The 16,843-nt window shown below is 36.5% G+C and overlaps 1 protein-coding gene across 1 annotated transcript; it reads right to left on the reverse strand.

The window, feature by feature from the left end:
• Positions 1-2,837: 2,837 nt before the first annotated feature.
• LOC145000128 (O-Glycosyl hydrolases family 17 protein) lies at positions 2,838-6,232 on the reverse strand. The gene is made up of 5 exons (XM_078959286.1): positions 6,026-6,232; positions 5,053-5,165; positions 3,688-4,941; positions 3,361-3,388; positions 2,838-3,263 (listed from the first exon to the last, which is right to left on the reverse strand). The coding sequence occupies exons 2-5, from the start codon at positions 5,114-5,116 to the stop codon at positions 3,128-3,130; spliced, it is 1,482 nt and encodes a 493-aa protein (XP_078815412.1). The 5' UTR covers positions 5,117-5,165; positions 6,026-6,232; the 3' UTR covers positions 2,838-3,127.
• Between the last annotated feature and the right edge of the window lie 10,611 nt (positions 6,233-16,843).

The following is a 16,843-nucleotide window of genomic DNA, read 5'->3' on the forward strand; positions in this document are numbered from 1 at the left end:
ATGGATTCTCAATTAAGTTAATATTAAAGTGATAGTTTTGTATGCAAAGTTTATCCCTTTTCACAATGTTTGATAAAGCAAAATCATAAGTTTTTAGAATGTATAAAAAGATTCAACAATGAAAGACCATTATATACTTCGTATAAGTCTAATGCACACAAAGTATGATAAGAGTTTTCCATAATAGTAATGAGTTCCAAGTGGTTTATTTGATAACACAAGTGAAGTGAAACTTTATAAAATACACGATAATAACCGTATGTTTACTTGTATTCCCCCCTAAAAGAGTATAAAAGCATTTAAAAATGTATTTAAAGTGTGTTTGAAAGGGGTATGAACTCACCTGAAAGCTTGAAGATAGCAAGATGGAAAACCGGGCAGAGTTTCGTTTCGGGAAAGCGGATCTCTCGAGATTCTCGGGAAATCTCGGGAGTCTCGGGAGTGTAAAACTTTCTTCCCACCTTGGATATGAAAACCGGGCCTTTGGGATGATTCTGAGGGTTGAAACGCAGAGCTTTGACGCGAGAAAGGAAGGAAATTAGCAATTTTGGCCAGCACCCTCGCATGCTATTTATAGGGGTCTGAGGGGGTTGCGTTACGCAGGGCGTACTTAGAGTACGCGCTGCGTACTCATGCGTCATGCATGAGCGCATCCTCGGTCGAAACATTGGAGCGACGTGGACGAACCGGAGCCTAGCATCCGAGTACGCTGGGCGTACGAGGGGTCGGACCGGTGACTCCTCCTTCGGATAATACCGGGATTTAATTTAATTTATATTTAAATTAATTAACAAACTTCAAAAATTCATATCTTTCTCATACGAACTCTGTTTTCGACGTTCTTTATATCCACGCGAAGGTGAGACTACGATCTACAACTTTCGTTTAGACTCCGTCGGCTAGTTTTGAATTTATTTTTAATATTATATTTTTAATAGGTCGGGACAGGAAAAGTCCGTTAAAGTTCCATAACTTCTTCATCCGACGTCCGTTTTCGTCAGACTTTTTACCGTTGCGCTAGAATTGTTGATCCCTTTGATTCTCATTTAGGTTGTTTTGGCCAAAAGTCTCTCGATCTCTATTTCGAGTTTTTAGCTGTCTACTGCTATATCTGTAACTTAGAAAAATCACAACTTCCTCATACGAAGTCAGATTCGGACGTTCTTTTTATGTACGGTTACGGTTTGACGATATCTATGACTTTCATTTAGACACCTAAGGTCAAAAAGTGTTTTGTTGAAACTTTGCGTTTTTACGTAACTTCGTATTGCCGGTTTTTGTCGGGAAACTTAGAATGGTCATAACTTCTTCGTTATAACTCGGATTTTTGTGTTCTTTATATATATGAAAACCTTGTTACAATATCTACCACTTAGTATACTTAATTACGGTTTTATAAAATTTTAAATTTTGACCTGAATTTTACTGTTGTTACAATTAGAGAATTGAAATCATTGATGTAACAGTGTTGCCAGCAATTTGTTAATTGAAAATTAACCTCTGCAAATAAAGATAGCTACGCATCATGTCTTGAACTCTTGTTGAATCATTGAATAACAGATAGTATTTAAAAACAAATAGGATGTTCTTGCTACTTACAAATTGACATAAATGAATATTGATTAATAACTAATTAAAGTAAAATAGATAGGGTGGAGGCGGTGATTATAAAGTCGGTTTTGGCCTCATAATTCTCATAGCCTTATGATTTATTGTTTTATGAATATATAATAATATAATAATAATTGTATTTTTAAAGTAATAAGGAGGAGCTCAAATATTTATCAATAAATCAATATGGGATAGGAGTTTATCATCGGCTTATCTTATAATAATATAGCTGCAATTTGAAAGGAGGTTGAAGGGGCAGAGCATCCGACAACCCCTTACTGCCTCCGCCACTATTTATTATATACTATTGGATATATCAAAATTATATATATAGGGTTAGGTTCATTTGAGACCACTTATATTTTGTGAGACCGTGAGACGCATTTTTTTTATTATTTTTTTATTTTTTATATTTTTTTAGTTAATTCATGTTTCGAAAATAATATTTAAAAAAAAGAATTTTTTGATTTTTCCATTTATTTTGCATTTTAAAATTATTTTTAGAATATGTACAGTGTAATATTCTATTTAAAATATTTCACGTATTTTTCAAAAAAAATAGAATTTTTTTATATTTTTTTTAGTTAATTCAAGTTCCGAAAATAATATTTAAAAAAAGAATTTTTAGATTTTTCCATTTATTTTGCATTTTAAAATTATTTTTTAGAATATTTTGTGTAATATTCTATTTAGAATATTTCACGTATTTTTCAAAAAAAAAACATAATTTTTTTTATTTTTTTTATTTTTTTTATATTTTTTTTAGTTAATTCAAGTTCCGAAAATAATATTTAAAAAAAGAAATTTTGGATTTTTCTATTTATTTTGCCTTTTAAAATTATTTTTAGATTTGGTCTCACGGTCTCACAAAATTAGAATAGTCTCAAATGAACCTGAACCTATATATATATATATATATATATATATATATATATATATATATATATATATATATATTAGAAGATACAATAATGATCCACTTAGTATGAATGTTTTGCAACTTTGGTCCAACAAACTCTCTTTAAATCATGGTTTTTATGTTGATATTTCTTAAATTTTTGTTCCAAATTTTAATTCCTTTGAGGCTTTGACCAACATTCCAAAACATTCTGCAAACCTGCAAACCAAAAATCCAAGGTTCGAAACTAAAATGCTATATAAGACCATTAAATTATTATATAAGACAACATTATTAACCAACCAAATCAATACAATTAAAATGCCAATTTGGGAAGTTAAATGAATCGCACATTATTAAGTATTAACTATTTCATCGTCACTTTGCACCATACAATCATACTCCCATAGAATGACTTCGCTACAGGCTACAAAACCCCACAACGAGCCTCAATAACTTACACATTACACAAACCAACAAAAAAACCCCCAAGATTCGGCAATCACAACTAAACCTTTACCAATTTAATCTAGAATTCCTGTTGAATTTCATCATATTCAACACTCTGCATTAAAACACTAAGAGCCTGAATATCAGCTATACAAGAAAGCCAAAAATCTACAGGACTGACAATACAACTGTGCCCAAAATTAAACACCAAATGTGAGGAAGTTGACGCCATGATATGCTTGCTCCTGTAGGCCCCACTGGCCCAAATGCAGGTGGAACCAATCCACCAATGCTAGCATTTGTACTGTTTAAGACACAGATTTTACACGTTATCAGTTTGATAAAAAAAAAAAAAAAAAGGACATTAAATGTCAATATTTTAGAGCTAATAGTGTTCTTACCTTCCTGTAAATATGCATGATCCATAACCTACAAAAAGTAAGATATAGTTCAGAAACGAGTGATGTAATAGACTCCACATAGGAACACCAAAAATCTTAATGAAGAAAAACCTATAACTCCATGTTGGGGCTGTTTGATAAAACAGAATCATTTAGTGCTGAATGATTCCAACCTCTTCATGGTTATAAAAGGCAGGGTTCTTAACCATTCAGAGGCTGACTGATTCGCTCTGAAAGGTTCCATTAAGAGGCTATCAAACAGCCCCATAATCTTAATAAAAGAAGAAAGAAAGAACCAAACACTTCAAAGAGCTGGAAGCCACATACTCGGATCAACCATGGTAGTTACAGCTGTACCACTAAAATCACACGTCCCACCAACACTCCGCATTCTCTGATAATAATCATTATAAGCAAACGAAGCATGATTTTCAATCGTATCCGGCATATAACACGGTTGACCCGATTGAATCGCACTACAATTCGCCTGGCCGGGCCCACAAGCCCAATTCAAACCGTCTTCCAAGCTACTCACATCCGCTCCTCTTCTAGCAACACAAAATCCACCAGAAGAAGCATTCACTGTCATTCCCCCTGATATATCCAACCCAAGGGCATAAACAGAACTTCCATTACTAAAATACACCCCGTAGCTTTTCTCGGATTCCGGGCCCCGTTTATTATCTTCATTAAACAGTTCGTAAATATACGTATTCATCGGAATCATCGGTTGACTAGGCGGGCCCGACCCGTTCAAAACCCGTTTTATCAAATTATTATTAAAAATTTCAGCATTTTCCACCGTGGCATCACGTTCATTACCACCACCCGCCCATGGCCACCCAGTTTCAGTCACAACAATTGGAATAATCCCCGAGGAATTATATGCTGACATGGCGTTATATGTCGCATCCACCATAGCATCAAACATGCTATCGTAATGGAAGAGTGTATTCGGGTCAACGATTTGTTTGACCGGTGAAAGTGATTTGAAAAGCGCGTATTCAATCGGGAAAATTCCATTACTTTGGACGTAACCGTAGTATGGATACGCGTTCAACATGAAAACCGATTTTGTGGAGCTTAAAAACCGAAGGATACCGGAAATTGTGGAGTCCCATGAGGTGTTGAAAGTGGCGGCGGATGGCGGGAATGGCCTCGGGATCATGTCCATGGAAAACGGGGTGGAAACTTGGATTTGGTAGTTTAAGTTTGAGGAAACTAGGGCTTTGTGGAGGTTGTTCATGGCGGGGAGTAAAACCGGGGCGGCATTGGGAATGGTGGAGAGGACTTCACTACCGACTGCAATGGCGGTGATGTTGGTGGAGGGGACGAATGCCGCTACGTTTTTGTTGATCCATGAGGCGGCGGCCGCTGGAGATTGACCGATGCGGAGGACTTCGTTGTTTGTTACACTTACCATGACTTCGATTCCGGTGTCGGAAAGTGCACTAAGTAGGTGGTTGTCGGAATCGAAAAGGCGGATGTGTGTGATTTGATGGGATCTGAGGATTGCCACCACTTCCTCCGGTGATGGGAGGTTGGAAAGATCGGTTCCGATGTTTATTCCCACGAAGGCGCCTGTGAAATTACAAGAACATGACTTATTCACATTTTCTTGAAATACAATTTTGACCTCAAAAGTCAAAGCAAACCAAGTTAAAGGGAATCAAGAGGACACTTTGACATTACCTAATGCAATGGACAAACTGCCAAACATAAACATGACATATCCAAGCATCATTTGAAGCCTCATCGTTCCAATGGAGGATTTGACTCCAACCTTCACCAAGAGCTTTTCACCCCTAAAAATACAAAAATGAAAGAATGGAATTGGAATATGAATCCATCAAATATGGAATTTGAAGGAATCTAACAGAAATGAATCCCGTCCATTTGGCAACCAAAGGCCATAGAATGGAATCTTGGATTCCAATTCCATTGGATTCCACCGGAATCCACAAACCAAAGTTGTAGCAATTAGAGTTTGAATGGTATTGCATTGTGTTTCAACTTAAGGGATTGGCATTGAATAAACAAATAAGGTTACTTCTTTTCCACCATAAGGCTATAGGTTCGAGCCATGGAAACAGTGTGTTTGCAAATAAGCAAGAAAAAGACCAAAAAGCCCATGAACCATGGTGAACCCTGGTCGACATTGTGGTCCACACCAAACACAGAAAAGAATATCTTAAAAGACCAATGTGAAGAAATACATAAACAAGTAAACATTAAAATAAGGAAACAATAAAGCAAACAACCCATGTGTAGCCATGTAGGTAAATGTAAATCTTGAAACCTGTGTAGCTAATATACATCTGAATAAGAGGAAACATCAACAGATTGCTTCAATTGAAGATCAATGTCCAATGTGCTAACTTTAAGCAACAATTTAGTTGAAATTATGAGAAACGAATCGAAAACAGAAGAACATCTAGGTTAAAAACTTAAAATCGCTCTTCGGACATCAAAAAGGAAGAAACTTTTTGGGGTTCTAAGTCAATTTCACCAGATCAGGTCAATCTTTACCACAAATCACAAAACACCCAATTCAGCTCAAATCGTGATTCACACAACACCACATTGATTTCAGCGAAACCAAAGGTAACATAATTCGAGAAACCCAGATAGAAAAACCCTTGAGAAAGTCGAAAGGAGGAAATACCTGTACCCTAGTTCTTGATAGAAGTACCAAAGAGAGCTGTAGTGTTGAAATTCTTCAGCTTGCGAAACTTTTACGAAATGAAAGAAGGAATAAGACGAAATCTAAGAAAGAATCCAAAGACACATTTAACATTTACGAAGCAGTGAGTGAGAGAGAGTGAGTGTAAAAGTTGGGAACTTTCTGAAGAGGAAAACAGAACAGCTTGCTTCCATATTATAAACTGATATAATAAAATAATACATCACCCTTCAATTCATTACACAATAATGGTCAAATAAATCAAACCCCACCAATAAAAATACAATTTTTAATAGTTTGTAAATCAGTAAATGAGGATGTGGGGCAGAAGCTTCAGAGATCTGGAATGAGTAGCTTTGACCTCTGTTCTAAAAATTTGCTTTTTTAATCTTTATTTTAAAATTTGAATTATTGTTAAAAAAATCATCGTTTTTGCTGAATTGTACTATGCGGAATTGGAATACATTTTAATAAGAGTAGTATTTCTTTTTTGTTTTCCAAGATAATAATAAAAGGTTGAAAAGCTATTACAAATGGAATCTCTTTTGTAAGAATTTCCATTTAACTTCTGGGTTTCTATTTATTTTATTCTTATTTTTTGTAACATGGGAAAAAGGCTATGGAGAAAGAGAAAAGGGTATTGACAAAAGCGGGCCTTGAGAATCTCTTAAGTGTGAATGAATGAGATCGTATTTCAGTAGTATCCACAGTTTTTTTAATACAAGACCAACCATAAAATTTTATATCTTAGAAAAGATACAGTATATTAACCTTTGATATAATGTGTAGTTAAAATTATTTCAATGAAAGACTCGTTAAGTTTTACCCACACAATTTGTATTTTTTTTTTTTACCATTTTTGATTTTGATAACTTTATATTCGTTCCAATACCACTAGCACCCTATTGTATGATACTACATACCTAAGGGCTCGTTTGATGTTCTTACATCTCGTTTTCATGTTCTTCCATGCTCTTCTGATATGTAGAACAAAGTGAAAATCAACCTCAACATGTTTAGTGCAAACGTAAAAGAAATGATTGGCTAATAAATATGTTGCACCTAGATTGTCACACCACAAGGTTGGAACAGACCGAGTAAGGACCCGAAGTTCATGCAATAAAGTTTGAAGCCATGTGAGTTCAGCAACTGTATCAGCTAAGGCTTTGTATTTAGACTCTGTAGATGGCCGAGAGACAGTCTTTTGTTTTTGGGCTGACCATGAAACAAGGTTAGACACAAGATATATAGTGTATCCCCCAGTGGATTGACGGTCTTCCGGGCAACCCGCCCAATCAGAATCGGAGAAGGCACTAAGAGAATTAGAAGTTGCATCAGTGTAGGGGTGGTAATTTATGACACGACACGACAAAAATACACGACACGAAGCGAAATTGGGACGAAACTAAAATTTGAATTTGTGTTCGTGTTAGCTATAAAAAACACGATGTCGTGTCGTGTCGTGTTCGTGTTCGAAATTCGACACGAAATTGACACGATTTAGTAATTTTTTATCGTGTTTTCGTGTTTGTCGTGTTTTATTTGATAAATTATTCATTAAATAAACTAGTTTTTAGTATATGTTATATTTGTCGTGTCGTGTCGTGTTTGTCGTTTTTTACTTCGTTTGTTTTCGTGTTAGTTAAAAAAAACACGACATCGTGTCGTGTCGTGTTCGTGTTACAAAAAACCTTGTCGCGTCGTGTCGTGTTAGACAGAAACACGAAACGATAGCACAATTTGCCACCCCTACATCAGTGTAAGCATGTAGGAGTGTACCAGAATCTTGTTTAATCAAAAGTAAGGGTGGCAAATCGTGTTATCGTTTCGTGTTTCTGTCTAACACGACACGACACGACAATGTTTTTTGTAACACGAACACGACACGACACGATGTCGTGTTTTTTTTTAACTAACACGAAAACAAACGAAGTAAAAAAAGACAAACACGACACGACACGACAAATATAACATATACTAAAAACTAGTTTATTTAATGAATAATTTATCAAATAAAATACGATAAACACGAAAAACACGAACAACACGAAAACACGATAAAAAATTACTAAATCGTGTCAATTTCGTGTCGAATTTCAAATACGAACACGACACGACACGACATCGTGTTTTTTATAGCTAACACGAACACGAAACGAACACGAATTCAAATTTTAGTTTCGTCCCAATTTCGTTTCGTGTCGTGTATTTTTGTCGTGTCGTGTCATAAATTGCCACCCCTAATCAAAAGCCCGTATGTAACTGTGCCAAGTAAGTATCGTAATATTCATTTGTGTGACAACCGTCAAATTTCGATCAAGTCAAAGTCAACTAAAGTCAACAAGTCAAACCGTTTGACTCAATTTGCCCGTGAGTACTAAAATTTACACTATGAAACTTCTACATAACTTCTATTCTAATGAGAAATCATAAAGAAAAAAGTGCGAACATCTAGATCTCCTTAACCTAAAACTGTAGTACGTTGCGAGCCAAACCGATAAAACAATGATGCATACTCATCGGGAGTGTGTAAGATCCTTAAACAAGGCTTAACATGGTTTACGAACCATGTATTGCGATGCCGGACACTCACAATTGTCACACATGGATCCTCTCTCAATCGTTTTCACTCTATCTCTCTATGTCAAATCTCTCCAAGTATGTGAAATCTCTCTCAAATATCTCTCTGTATTAGAAATCTCTCCAAGAATGTCGAATCTCTCCTAAATCCCTCTAAGTATGTGAAATCTCTCTCAAATATCTCTCTGTATGAGAAATCTCTCCAAGAATGTCAAATCTCTCCCAAATCCCTCTAAGTATGTGAAATCTCTCTCAAATATCTCTCTGTATGAGAAATCTCTCCAAGAATGTCAAATCTCTCCCAAATCTCTCCAAGTATGTGAAAACTCTCGCAAATATCTCTCTGTATGAGAAATCTCTCCAAGGATGTCAAATCTCTCCAGGTGTGAGAAATCTCTCCCAAATCTCTCTCAAAAGTTTCCTGTAATTTGGAATCATTCGGGTCATTCCGACCCTTAACCGGGTCAAAAACGGCTTAAAACGGGGTAAAAACGAGAAAACGGGACCATAGGAACCGAAACCCCTCTTAAGGAGCCGAAGCTCCTTAAGGCCGAAAGTACCCCAGACGAGGACCGAGCCTCTGTTGGCTAAGACACGCGAGGACCGAGCCTCTGTTGGCTAAGGCACGCGAGGACCGAGCCTCTGTTGGCTAAGGCACGCGAGGACCGAGCCTCTGCCTCTGTTCGCTTCTCGCACTCTATGTTCGCCTTCCGCCTCTCTGTCGCTTCCTCTCCTCTCTGTCGTTGCTTCCCTCTCTGTCTCTTCCCTACTCTCGGTCTCTGCTCCTTCTCTCCTCTCTGCCTCTACCCGCCTCTTTGTTCTCTTCTTCCCTCTCGGTTCCTCTCCTCTCTCTTCTCCACTCTCGGTTCCTGCTCTTTCCCTTCTCCCCTCTCGGTTTCTACCCTCCCTCCTCTCGGTTTCAGCATCAGAAGGCCGAACCTCGGCTAGAATTCGGAAATTTGTCACTTTTAGCCCATTTTTGATATTTTTAACATTTTAAGCCCGTTTTTCGTGGTTTTAAAGCGGGATTTTCTCCAGAAATTATATTTTAACATAATAAACTCTAAATATTCATAATTTAAACATATTTTGATGAAAATCATTATTTAAATAATAAAAATCAAATGGATGAATTATTAAAGGTGGAGTGTTGACTTTGCCTTATCCAATGTCACAAGCAACCACCCCACACCCACTCTTTGACTAACCACACCTCCCCACCTTACCTAGGTCACTTCAATGTCCCTTACACTCAATTTACACTCATTCCCACGTTTTTAGAGCTGGAACAAACATCCTCTCTCCTCATTTCTCTCATTTGCCCTCATTTCACTAAGTATCAAACACCACTTCTCTCTCAAACTTTTCCCGCTCCAATTTCGAGATTCAAGGCTGATTTTCAAGTGTTCTTCCACTCTTAGTAAGTATAATTCATCCTCCTTATGATTATTTCACTTCATTCTACTCAAATCATGAATATCTTACACAAACTCCATCATATTAGCGTTAGAGCTTCGAATCTTCAAGTGATTCTTCAAGTGTTCTTGGGTTGAACACTTCTCTTCTTCAACACTTATCTACTGAAATCACTCAAGGTGAGTTCATACCCCTACATTTTCATGTTTTCTCAAGTTTTCAGGGGGGGGGGGGGGGGAATACAAGCTAAAACACTAAGAACATAACTAAAATTTTCTAACAGCCTTCATCAGAAAAGTTCAACTCCATTCACGGACTGTTTTGGGCATCTTAAACATTTTTGTTTTCAAAACTGTACAAGGTGCAAATAGTTCAAGTTTTTATCTTTAAAATGACTACTTGCACACCTCCATACGATTTTTCTACAATTTATGGTGATTTTTACAAAACTGCCTATCATTTCAAACAACAATCTGGACCAGTCTGTGATTTTGGACTTATTCACCCAAGTTGGAGGTCATTAAAAATCGTGATAAACATTATGAGTAAACTAGACACATTTTTTTGAACTCTCAGAATTTACGGATCTAGTTTTCGACTTCGTATGATTTTTCTATGATTTTCCCAAAACAGGGCAGAATGGCTAAAGTTAGCCAACAGCATGTAAATATCATAACACTTTGTATTATGTTGAGCAAAGTGTATAATCCTAAGTTCTAATTATTGAATGTGTTTCCTTGTTAGTTTGTCATCATGAACTGAAACTAAGTCCTTCATAATAAATATTGATTATTCATTTTAGAACACGTATATCAAACTATAAAAGTATAGTTTGATAAATTCATAACACTAATACATTTCCATAAAAGAGTTCATACATATTACATACATTTTAGATAAACTATAATAGGTATAGTTTATGATACATCACTCAACACACTCGTACAAAAAGGGTACATTCATACAAGAAAGATTATATTCACACACATTTCACGTAAATTTGTTAACTTATAGTTTGATAAATTCATAACACTAATACATTTCCATAAAAGAGTTCATACATATTACATACATTTTAGATAAACTATAATAGGTATAGTTTATGATACATCACTCAACACACTCGTACAAAAAGGGTACATTCATACAAGAAAGATTTATATTCACACACATTTCACGTAAACTTGTTAACCTATATTGTGAGACTCTCTCTCTCTCTCTCTCTCTCTCTCTCTCTCTCTCTTTCTCCCCGTATGTCCGAGTGCGGGATATAATTCCTGGTAGTTATAATCAGAATCTCCTTGAGGGAGAACGTGATACTTGTATATAGATCTATATTGGGTTTGACACCCCACACCTTGCTGCTAGCTACAGTTGGACCTGCAGGTCTACGGGTGACAAATGTCATTTTATTTTTCGCGACACCTGAGAACGTCGTGGCAGGTTCACATAGTCATAGTATGATTATAGCGAGGGATATAACAATCCATAAGTTTACGGGATTTTATTTTTAAAACCTAAATGAGTTTTATGTCGATTTAAAATCACTTTTTATCTCTATGAGTACAGATATTACTGTACACTTTTGGTTTTGGTAGTTACGAATACACATCATTTGAAACCACATTTATACTTTTAAGTATGGTTAATACTTGTTATTTCTCGGTCCTCTAGTTTAGGACTACATATATATAAAGTATTAACGAACATGAGAACATACAGAAATTTCATTTAATTCAAACGCGTCCATGTCCATTTAAGTACATAACATTTTCTATTAATAAGAAAGGTTACTTATACATTTTGGTCTTCAGTCATAAGACTACATTACACAGATTTTAAAGAAAATATCGGATTTTCTGGATACATATTCTAACGCTTTTACAAGGAAAACGACTTACTTTTCCAACGAAATCTCTTATGAACTCACCAACCTTTGTGTTGACACTTTTCAAAACTACTTGTATTCTCAGGAATTCAGTGAAAACCGGAAATCAACAACGTTTTGAGGATGGGATGATAAATCGTCAAACAGTTCATTTTGTATTATAATGTAATTGATGTGAATCATGTAAACATGTGCTTTGATGTAACATTTTCAATTATATTTGTGTTGGTTGTATTTACTTTGAGCACTATTATACTCATTGTTGTGATACTCTACATGAAGTCATCCACCCCCGGACGTTTCCGCCATCCTTGGTTTGGGGGTGTGACAATTTGACTGCCGCACAATGATTTTGAGTTGGAGAATGCATAAACTGGCATACCTTGTTAACTGCAAAAGAAATATCTGGATGTGAAAGAGTCATATATTGAAGTGCACCCACTGTCTGAAGGTATTTTACAGGGTCGTCAAACTAAGGGCTATCTCCAAGAGCAAGATTGGATATAGTAGTGATGGGTGACGACAATGGTTTGGCGTTGGATAAGCCAGCTCATTTAAGAAGCTCAAGAGTATTTTTTTTGGGTAAAAAGCATATCAGAATCATGTTTCATAATTTTAATTCCGAAAAAGTATGACATTGGCCCCATGTCTTAAATAGCAAAGGTTCGGCTAAGACTTTGCACGACACAGTCAATGGTAGCCGTACTTTTTCCCGTTTAGATAATGTCATCAACGTAGACTAGAATGTACAAAAGAACACCTCTGGAGGAGTATATAAACAACGATGGGTCGGTTTTAGAGCCATGAAAGTCGAGAGCATGAAGAGCTTCAGTCCATATAACGACTTATGAAGAAGACAAACATGATTAGGCTTTGTGGGATCAACAAAGCCTGGAGGTTGTTGCAAATAGATCATCTTGGTTAGATTTCCATGTAAAAAGGCGTTTTGTACATCAAGTTGTTGCAGGGGGCATTTTTGTACAACCGTCAAAGAAAGAACAACCTGAATGGTAGTGGATTTGATAACCGAGCTAAATGTTTGTTGATAGTCAATACCCTACTGTTGACGAAACCCTTTAGCAACTAGACGCACTTTATAAAACTTAATGAGCCCGGTTTGGTCCCGTTTGAGTTTGTAGACCCATTTGCAGTCAACAACATTGGAATTTGGAAGACAAGGAACTAAAGACCAAGTACCATTTCGGAAAAGAGCTGAATATTCCTCTGCCATGGCCTGACGCCATTAGGGGTGTTTGTTAGAAACGGTAAAGGTGGCCAGTTCGATTTTAGGAGAGGAGTTGTGAGTGTGGTAGGATGTGGCATTATAAGGTTTAGTGGGTTTAGGATTAAGGCGAAGGTTGAAGGGCCGAGAACATCGTGTTGTTTGGGTAGAGGAAGGTATGTCTAGATGGGATGGGGTAAGGGTATTGGGGCATCTATGATAGGTACATAGAAGAGGGGGTCGGGCTGGAGATGGTGGTGCCGAGTTAAGTGTTGTAGATGGTGGTGTATTTGTTGATATGGCGGGATCGGGAGTAGGATAAGATGATATGTAAGGTATTGGAGTGGGTAAGATGGGTTCGGTAGGGGCAATAATTTTGTATGAAAAGGAATTTTCATGGAAATGAACGTGTCAAGCTACATAAAGCCGATCCAAAAGGGGATCATAGCACCGATAACCATAATGAGAAGTGTTATAACCAAGAAAAACACATAATAGGGATTAAAAATCCATTTTGTGCTTGTTGTATGGATAACATTTGTCAGACCCCCGAACTGGGACGGCAAAATCGTTCGGGGGCGAATGACTTCATGTACAATATCAATAACAACTGAATATGAATGAGACATAGCAACCAAACATCATACATTGGAAATACACACTTACATAGTTTACATATTAAAGTTGTTCATCATTTACACAAAAGTAAGAAAGTAAAATTTCTTGAAGTCGCACAACTTGATCTCATAGCTTAGCCTATTACCTGTTACTGGATCCCTTAGAATACACGTCGTTTTGAAAAGCGTCAACTAAAAATTTGGTGAGTTTATAAGCATTTTTTGTATAAAAATGGTTTTGTAGTTGTTTAGAGTAGTTCTGATAGTGCTTTCAGAAATCCGATATTTCTATAAAAATAATTTGTAAGTCTCGTTCTAAAACTGTGAATACTTGCATGTCTGTCCTAGGTTATCTTTTGGTTATAAAAGTGAAGTGAATATTCCCAAAAAATCCGATATTTTCTAAAAAGAAATGGTTTGAAATGTGTGTGCCTGATTTTATATTAATGCATGTGTGTTAATGTTTGCGAAAATAGAAAGAGAATGGTCCTAGACAAATTAATGTTGTCTACGTAAATGTTGGAATCTCAACCCCCAATGTTGAGTACCAACGCGTATAAGTTACCGTTTTATCCAAAAGTAAAGAGAATGGTTTCCCGTAAATTTTATAACGTTAATTCCTCTAAGTTAGTCGTTATAACCATACTAGATAATGAAAATTTCGCCTGTCATGGCGTTTTTTGGATGCCGACGGAATAAGGTAAGGGTTTTGTCACCCTAGACTGGCCTATTCTAACTGTAGCGAGCAACTCAGATGTGGGTTGTCACCCACGTATAGATCTATACATAAACTCCCACTCTCCATCCAGGAGACTCTGGTTATAACTAGAGACTACAATTGTACACTTAATAGGTGTCAACCAACACGTCTCACTAGATCCGTAATCGAATTTACGCAGAAAAAAAAAGAAAAAATATAAGATATTGTAACGCCCGTAGATCAGGTCTAGTCAATTTAGAGACGATAAGCGTCAAAAATGACTTTTTGATGAAAGATTATTTAGAATGAGTAATTTTAACTAAGTTATAGTATATGTTACAAGGATTCCGTACATATAAAGAACGCCGAAATCCGAGTTATAACGAAGAAGTTATGACCTGTCGAAGTTTCGCGACAGAACCGGCACGACGCCGAATGACGTAAAATACGAATTTAAGATAGAATGATATCTAGCCTTAGTAATCTAAACAAAAGTTGAAGAGTTCGTTAAAACGAGAGCGTGCATAAAAAGAACGCCCAAATCTGACTTCGTATGAGGAAGTTATGATTTTCTGAAGTTTCGATTTAGCAGTATGCAACCCGAATACTCAATTTGAGATTGAGCGGTTGTTAGCCAAAAAAATCTAAACGAGAATCGAATATCTCGTTAATAGTAGTGAAATGATAAAAAGATAGGCGAAAACAGACGTCGGATGAAGAAGTTATGAATTTATAACGGAGTTTTCCTATCCCAGCCTACTAAAAATAATATATAAGTAATATATTTATAATATATTAAAAATAAAGTCAAAATTACCCAACATAGTCTAAAAGAGAGTTGTAGATCATAATCTCACCTACGCGTCGATATAAAGAACGTCGAAAACGGAGTTCGTATGCGAAAGTTATGAATTTCTGAAGTTCGGGGCGCGAACCCCAAAGTTGTGTCAGAGACCACGACGTGGCAACAATGGCCACGATGTGGCATGACTTCTGATGCATTCTGGAGCCTGACAGAGCAAGTGGACGATGATGCATGCAGTGATGACCAAGCCCACGATGTGGAAAAAGGTGCCACGACGTGCCAATGGCCAATTTTGCCCTATAAATAGATTTGAAGGGTCAACCATTTAGGGTTTCTATTTTCTCTCCTCTCTCTCCCGTTCTACCTCGATTTACGTGCAAAGAAGTACCCCCGAAGCCCTGATATCATCCTGAGACCCGAAGCGAGTCCTGAAGCCCGAACATCCCGAGAAGAAAAGAGTTTCCGAGCCAAAGCTCTGTCTGTGAGAAACCTAGTGTGTGAAGATATTCCGGTTTCACCGAAGAATACTATTTGAAGAGCCGTAGTGCTGTCCGATCATCTTCTAATCAAGTGAGTGTATAGTTCCTTTCACAAAACCAATATTAATACAAGTATTGTTTGAATGTATTAAGTATATGTTTGGTGTGAGTGTGTGGTTACTTTCTTCTAACACATAAATATAAAGTATTAGCTATGAAATACGTGCTATGTGTTATATATATTATTTGTCTATTTGAGATGGGCTTAGAATTGATGTTTTTATACGGGTGTTAAATGATTTAAACTGTATATATATGTATTTTATATCTACAAATGTGTCGGGTAGACCATGGGTAGATGAAATAGCGGCGACTATGAGACGTAGCGCCTATTGAGTAAAGCCTTGGTGACGATGCGACTTCGTGCCTATTGAGTAAGCTTTGGTGACGATGAAACTTCGTGCCTATTTGATAAACCTTGGTTATGATGTGACTTCGTGCCTATTGATAAACCTTGGTGACGATGTGACTTCGTGCCTATGGTATAAACCTTGGTGACTATGGAGTTAGCGCCTGATAACTATGTATTTAGTATCTGATAGATAAGCTTTGGCAGCAATGGACTTCGTGCCAATTCCTTAGGTAAATCCTTAGGAATGAATGAATGAAGGATAGTGGATTCTTAGGGTAAACCCTTGAGAAAATAAAGTAGATATGGGGATGGGTATTTGGGTTGATTGTTTGATAATTGAATATAATAAATGTATTATTGTGGGTTGAAAACCCTATATGCTCACCAGGCTCCCAAGCCTGCCCACTCAGTTTTCTTTACATTACAAGTAATGGCACAGGGGTATAAGTTGGTGGACTTGACGAGAGATTTTGGATTATAGATCAGTAGTTATAAATAACTGTTGTAAGGTCTATTTTATATTGTTTATGCTTTTGGTTTGTATCGGAACATGATATCCCACAGTTTTATTATTTAATGAAAATACAATCTCTTTGAGAAACGTTTTGATAAATTTTATCATATTTTGTTTTGGGAACAAATTTCCGCAACTCTTTTAATCAAATGATTACTCTGATTTTA

This window comes from Lactuca saligna, chromosome 6 (assembly GCF_052625555.1).
Source record: "Lactuca saligna cultivar CGN05327 chromosome 6, ASM5262555v1, whole genome shotgun sequence".
NCBI classification, from domain to species: domain Eukaryota; kingdom Viridiplantae; phylum Streptophyta; class Magnoliopsida; order Asterales; family Asteraceae; genus Lactuca; species Lactuca saligna.